Source organism: Nyctereutes procyonoides, unplaced genomic scaffold, assembly GCF_905146905.1.
Source record: "Nyctereutes procyonoides isolate TBG_1078 unplaced genomic scaffold, NYPRO_anot_genome, whole genome shotgun sequence".
NCBI classification, from domain to species: Eukaryota; Metazoa; Chordata; class Mammalia; order Carnivora; family Canidae; genus Nyctereutes; species Nyctereutes procyonoides.
The window spans coordinates 4,674,426-4,682,314 of NW_026575155.1; the positions used below are offsets into that span (position 1 = coordinate 4,674,426).

Sequence of the window (7,889 nt, forward strand, 5' to 3'; positions counted from 1 at the left end):
TGAAACAAAATTTATCTCAATTTTCAATAAAATCTCCTATGTTGAAAATACAGGGTTTTTTTTCATTACTTTGATACATCTGTTGCATACACATGAATGTGTACTTTTGTGACAGAAACATGCCAAAAAACTAAAGCTGAAGAATAAATTATTTCTAAATTAAATTTGGTTTTGATGAAACTGTAATCACTGCAACCACTTGATTATATTTAAACATTAGCCCATATGCTGAGTTTCTAATTAAAGGATAAAATCCCACAATGACACTCCTATTTCCAATCACCGTATTCTACATGCCTCTGTCTTCAGCTATTTCCTTACACCCCACTCTTGTGATTTTGAACTGTACTTCCTGGTGGTTGTACTTGGATTTTCCACCTCACATCTAATAGTAGCCCACAGAATGGAAGTGCACATCATCTTCGTCTTTAAGAATTTCTAGAAAGTGCCACCCCATTACCACATAAGCACATCAGACATAAGAAATTAAACCAGCGCTTTCATGGAATAATGATTTTGAATTTCATATTTCTAATTTCTGTTTTGAATATATTAAAATTTATTTTTATATTGAATACAACTTTCCACCAGATCCTATCAGAAAAAAATTGCATAATGGAATTTTAACATCATTGTGTTGAAGACATATTTTGACCTAACTTTTTTGTGTCATTTTGGCCTTTGTTTGAAATTAAGAACTTTTCCCCAAGTGCTCAAAAAAAGCATATCCCCTTTATCAATATGAAATATCAACATGTGGTATGTTGCAGATATTATTCTTTAATAATATAGATGGCCAAGTAACTCTTTAGGAATTTCAAATTTCTATTAATTATTTTTTAAAACTGGATCATAAGATTGAATGACATTTATGGTTTGCTATGTAGTATTAGAAGTCATTTCTCATTTTTCTCAGTAGGTAAAATATTTTAATCTATGTATCCATCTTATACAATGGAATTTTCTTGGCTTTCTAAAAATACCACAGCCTATGATTTGAGAGAAAGAATCAAATAACACTAAGAAAACAATGCCAATGCTAGAATTTACATGATTCCAGCACCTATGACAGTGCCTGGAAGTATTACACATTTGAATTTTGTTTACATTTCTGTTTTTTTAATGAATAAATAGAAAATAAATTAATGAATGAATAAGGATGACAATCTTTTTTTAATGTTTTATGTGACTTTTAGAACACTTTCAAAGTAAAAGCTTCCTTTAAAAATGAATAGCATATGAAAATGCATGGATATTCAGATGTGTATATAGCTATCCTCTCCAAAGCCTCACTACCCAAATGATTCTATTTTGTCCAATTGACATTGTTCAAATTCTTCTCATGTTAGCTCGGAGGGGAAGATGAATTTAGTAGCAATGCAAAATAGAGGGTTTGTATTTCACCATCCTTTACCTATGGCCAGGAGTACCTGGAAGACAAGTGTGTGATTACCAAAACTTTGGTGATTCTGACGAAAGAATAGGACAATTGTGTGCTTAAAATTACCTACTAAAATAGGGCAAAATTATTTTTTCATACATAGTTGGGAAAATATAATGAATTCTCATATATGTTTATATATTATACCATTCTTGAGTGATACAGTGTGCATACATTGCTTCAGTAGATTTCAGTCAGTTAGACACATACCAGTTCCCTTTATGGTTCACACTAGGATCCAGCCAGTGTTGGGGAAAAAAAAAATTCAGTTAGGAAAATTAAATGTTCATTTAAAAATGAAAACTTAGAGCATGATCTCCTATAGACAGGAAATTTTTCTCTATATGTACCAAGACTATACCCAGTTGAATCCCAAGCATAACCACATCTGTCCTATGATACATGTGCTCTGCCACTATTCAGCTAACCTGAGTGTGCAGCTCTTGGAAGTTCCCCACCAAAATATAATAAACAAACAAACAAACAAAAAACTCCAATGGATCTAGCAGTGATTAGCAGTGATAAGGAAAAATGACAGAATAGAACACAGCTTCACCAGGACCAGTGAACTAAGCCTCCTCATTGCTCATATCTGTATCAGCGGTACTTGATCACATTGTGACAGATGAAAGCATAAAATGCCATCAGTTTCCAGTAAACAGATAACAGACTCCCTGAAAGCTGAGCCATCATGCATTAATGAAAAGGAATATTTTTAAAAATCCTAAGTTGTGTAAGTAAATAGTTAACTTTACAAATGTGATCAAACATTAAAAATTAATGTAAATATCAATGAAAGAAGACGTGTCTTTATAATAGGATAGAAACCTACTTGTATTTGGTCAATTATTCATTGTCATTGATCAGTGAGAAACACTATTTAGGGATGTAAGATCCTTTAATGTAGTAAAAATTCATAAGATTTATAGACATGTGGCTCCAAGTAACTTTCCTCTTCTAACCACCTACCTCAGACATGATTATGTAGTAGGCATTAATATTCTTCAAATGAAAATGGAGGGGAAAAGCCAATAAGGTCTTATATGCTCATGGATATACACAGAGTCTGATCCTAAATGTTAAATATATTTTTATCTAGTTTGCAGAGTGGACAAACCAGTTACAACATAACAGAAATCTACTATTTGAGGCAAAGCAAGTAGATTGTGAGAAACCAGGCATTGTAACTAAGTAATCAAGGCTTAAGGAATGCACTTCACATAAATGAAAGAAATAGAGATTCATGAGGAGCTTTATTGCAAATTAGTCTGAAGTATGAGGTCAAGATTGTCTGTGGTTTGCCATATCTACTATTTACTTTATATGAAAGGTCTTTTGCAGATGGTGCCATAAAACTCAAGAAACTTATTTCCTGCTCCTCAACTGAATCTTGCACTACTAACACATGTGTTCCTATTGTGGTGGCCAAGACTACAGTTATGGTGGTCTGAGGTGTAATGATAGAATTTTTTGAATCAACATTATAGAACTTATACCCATAATGAGTCTATGCAACTATCATCACGTGCAAAAATTAATAGATAAAATTTGTCAGGGAAGATTAGAGCATGAACTCAATTAACAATCCCAACACTACTAAATGTGAAGCCATGGGACAACCAGACCACCACGAGCCTCCTAATATCATAGAAAAGAAAGTATACAGAGTACTCATAAAGTATTTTTTCTTGTCAAAAAATAAGGAGAATGACCAGAATCACTTCAACCGTCTACATCTACCTATCAGGATAGAGATGATACAAGGGATAGAGGAACATGTGAAGAATTATTAAATCTTTAAAAAGAATTAGAAGACATTATGCCTAAATGTGAGTCCCAACATAAAAAATTAACTATAAAAATGTAATTGTGAACTAATCAATAAAATCTGAGCATGAATTAAGTATTAAAGGATGCTAAGGAATTTTTTTAAAATTTCATCTGTGTGATAATGGTATTGTAATTATATATGTTTTTTAAAATCTCATTTTAAGTACTGAAGTACTTATAAGAAAAATGCTACTTGTCTTAGATTTGTTTTAAAACATTCAGCAAAAATAACAAAAGGTATACAGGGAGAGATGGTATTGATGGTGGAATACTGGCAGATATCAAACCTTGAGGATGTGTTTATAAAGTTTCAAAATTCAATTCTTTATACTTTTATGCCTGTTTTATGTGAAAGTAAATAATATACATGGAAAGCCTACCTAACTCTACTGAATATGTTCTATTGTTAGGAAAATTATTTTTCACCTTAAGAAAGACTCTCACATAATATATTAGAAGTAATGATACAATTTTAAAAATCAAGATTTTAGAACCTTGTCAATGATTAAACTAGATAAAAATTGGTTCAAATACTTTAAATAAATAAAAGCTGAGTAAGGGTTTGAAAAAGTGAATAAGAAAAACACTTGAAAGGCACACGGTTTGATTGTAGGGAAGCTGACTCAACAGCCAAATCATCCTGTTCATGAGGGCCTCACCTTGCCTAATGAAACAAAGACTCAGGAAGTGTACTGATGTAAATTAGTAGGAAATATGTGATCAACAAGTCCTGTGATGTGTCCCATCCACTGAAGGCACATATAAAAGGACCTGTGCAGATGGTGATGTTCAAACTGACAGAAGCTGATCCCCTACTCCTCAGCCAAATCCCTTACTCCTGAAACCATGTCTTACTATGGCAACTACTATGGTGGCCTAGGCTGTGGCTATGGCAGCTGCGGCTATGGTGGCCTAGGCTGTGGCTACAGTGGCCTGGGCTGTGGCTACGGCGGCTGGGGCTATGGTGGCTATGGATGTGGCCACAATGGTGTGGGCTATGTCTGTGGAGGCTATGGATATGGAAGCAACCGACCATCTTGCTGCAGAAGTTGCCAGTCATACGGGTTCTACTGAGAAGCTTCCAGAGAAACTCAACTTATTATTCTCCTCCAGCGGCCTGAATCTGCCTCCATGATTCTGCCCATGAATAATCCCATTTTCTATTCCAAAATGTCAACATCATCCTAAAATATCCGAAAAGATAAAATAAAATAGATTCTGCAAACCTTACTAGAATCACTGAAATTGTATGGAATGTTTCACAATTTTTTTTTATTTAAAAATTTTCCTTTGATATCATATTAGCTTCTAATTCCTTACATTTTTGATCAACAATTTTGTGTGGGAAAAGTTTACAGTGAATTTAATAAACATTTATCTCATGGAAAGTATTTGTTGCATTTATAGTGATTTTTCTTCATCATTTTGTGTGTGTTAAAATAATTCAATTAAATATTACTTTTGGGGGGATCAATATTTTCATATGGCTTTGCAACATTGCCACATCTTAATGCTATAAATGGGAAGATAGCCTATGAGAAGTCACAACCATAATAATATAAATAATATAATCCATTGCCTTAGAAGTGACTGGCACAAGGGGCCCTCAATAAAATATCGCCTAAATGATGTAATGTCAATGACTTAAATGATGGGACATAGCAAATCATGTAATAACTTTTTTAATATGTATTTATTTTAGAGAGAGAGAAAGAAAGAAAGAAGGAAAGAGAGTGTGAGCAGGGGAAGGGGCAGAACGAGAAGGGGGAGAGGATCTCAAACAGACTCCCTGTGGAGCATGGAGCCTAACTTGGGGCCCAATCTCATGACTTTGAGATCATGACCTGAGCTAAAACCAAGAGTCAGATGTTCCACCAATGGAGCAATCCAAGCACCCCAACCATATAATAATTTTTAACGAATTCTATGAAATTTTGATTGGGAATGTGAGAGAACTTAGAGCTATGCTCATATATATACATACCCATCTCCAGGCTCTTATAAATGATGACATTTTGTTTGATGGTACAGCCTTAGAGACCCTGCATGCAGCAGCTGAGGAACACTAAGACTCAGCAACCCTTCTCTTTTGCCTAATCCTCCTCTAGCTATGACAGACACAATGTACATATTGATCATTTTGTTTAGCCAACATACAGCCAAGCTAAACTATCTTTAAATAAAACAGATTGCAATTCCACCTAATGAACTCCTCTCGTTTCCTAACTGAACCTGCATACTCTCATCAGAAATGCCAACTTCATTCCTGACTATTGGGGAAAAAAAGCAATTCAGATTTAGCATGCCTATTTTGGCTTTCCAAAATCAATGGGATGACTTGTAATTTATAGAAAATTTTTACTTTTTATGTTGTTTTAGCATTATTCTTCCTTGTATCATTCATGTGAGAGTTAAAGTTCATATTTAACAACAATTTATCCCTGTAAATATTGCTGCATTGCATTTATATTAACATTCCCATCATTGCTTTTTCTGTTTCTGTGTATATGTATGTATGTGAGACTAAGGAATAGAAGGAGAGAGAAAGAAACAGAAAATGAGCAGAAATGGCGATGAGAAAACAGACTGTCTTGGGCTGTTTCTGAAGATTTTCTGTGTCTACAAATTCAAGAGTCTTAACAGTCCATCTTTTTGTCTCCGAACAAATGTGACCTAGGTTTCCATATGATTCAGCAGCTACTACTACATCTGATCAGACTATCAAATTACTTTTTCTATGACAAATTTTTAAATAGTTTTGCCCCTAAAATAGGCTTTTTTCCATCACTACATTTAACATCCCCTGCCTTTGTCTTTACCACCAATGCCCCTTAACTACTGCTTCCCACATGCTTTAGGCTCATATTTAAAATCTCCAAAATGAATGTGCCCACTTATCCTGTTTTTATTTCTTACAAAGTCTCATGATATTGGGAAATGGTAAAGAGACAACAGAGATTTATGGAATCTGATATTAGTCAGCCAAAGATCATTTGGAGTAAGTGGACTTTCTACTTTACTTTCAAGAAATTGCTACATTTTGTTAAAAAAAAAAAAGTTTGGCCATCATCACATTTGGCAAGTGAACCCTACCAACAAAATTCCACGTGATAATATAGGTGCCAAAGATCATTTTAATACCTGAAAATCTACCTTAAAGATGTTAAGAGATGTGTAGTAAGTCTTCACCCAACAAAGAAAAATAATGATTTATTTTCCAATTTCAGAAGAAAGAAAATTTATTTTATGTATTTTTCTTTACAACACTGGAAGTTTCTCTAATGTCCTTTTACCACTTCTGGCATCTCATGCTGTGAATGAGAAGGTCAGTGATATGAGAAGACAGAAACAAAAACAGCTGTCCATAACACACCGTCTTAAAAATGACTAGACCATAGTTAGTAATAGATAAATAAAAGCTGAGGGGTTGAAAGAGGCTGAAAAACCTACCTGAATTTTTCTGTGAATTTCATATAATCTAAATTAGAAGCCTGAAGAAAAGCAGGGTTCTTCATCCCATCTATATACCTATCACCACTGTCACTATTTGAAGCAGTGTTGATGGGGCCAGAGAAATTTGAATTTGGCAACTATAAAGTCAGGAAGCTTCTTCCTCTCCTTGAAAAATCTCCTAATAGTTATATTTAGAGTAAAGATATAATTTATATTAATCTGTTTGTTAAAACTATTTAGCTATAAGGGTAGCTTTTCAAAAGTTTGCAATATGTAACACTTGGCTTTTACAAAAACAAACAAACAAACCTACATTTGTACCTGTTTTCTCCAAACAAAAGAAATCTAAAAGAGGTTTTTGCTTTTGCAAAAAAGGGCAAAAAAGTGAAAATAGCATTCAGGGTTTATTTTGCAGTGAGTCACTACAGATAGAGCGAGCACCTGGAGCTCTAAGAGCGGAGCTTCTGCCCCCAGCTCCTTTCCCAAGATCTCTGTTCAGCATCACACCCCAGAGCTCTGAACTGTGTCTGTGAGCATCCAGGCTTCATCCTGATTTATTTAATGCATCTGTTAGTAATATGTGTCCTGAAGTATCAGAAAAGGCTTTAAAAATGTTATTTTTGTGTATAGGAATGCTTACAAATTTTTTTCATATAAATTAAGGTAATTGTTTCTTTGTTTTATGCTATTTCAATCTAGGAAAGGTTTCATAGGAACATTGTACTTTTTGGACCATGGAAGAAACCTCTACTTTTAAATAGGTCTAAATTTGTTTTATGTAAAGTATATTTTAATTAAATTCAATTATATTTTAATTTTCATTAAAAATTTGAAATTAAAAAAAGAAAGAAAATGAGAAAAAAAAAAACTACAGCATATTCTCTGCTCTGTGCTTAACTAGTCTTTCCATGATTGAGGATTTCTATCTCCACCAACACTTCACCAATCATCTGAAAACTAAGAGAATGAGGAACAGGAACGATTGCAGGACACTTTTTACCTCTCTGAAATGTCCACACATCATTTAGGACACATATCACTACTGCAAATCTGGGGCATCTGTAAGAACAAAAATGAGCCCTGGTAAAAGAGACATAAGCTGAGGATGGAGAATCAAGCCTCCATATGGTTTTGCAGATACATCTACAACACCTTCCTATCTGAT

The 7,889-nt window shown here is 33.9% G+C and overlaps 1 protein-coding gene across 1 annotated transcript; it reads left to right on the forward strand.

Annotated features, from left to right (window-relative positions):
• Positions 1-4,051: 4,051 nt before the first annotated feature.
• On the forward strand, positions 4,052-4,501 carry LOC129502099 (keratin-associated protein 6-5-like). The gene has a single exon (XM_055313540.1). The coding sequence runs from the start codon at positions 4,118-4,120 to the stop codon at positions 4,343-4,345; it is 228 nt and encodes a 75-aa protein (XP_055169515.1). The 5' UTR covers positions 4,052-4,117; the 3' UTR covers positions 4,346-4,501.
• The last annotated feature ends 3,388 nt before the right edge of the window (positions 4,502-7,889 follow it).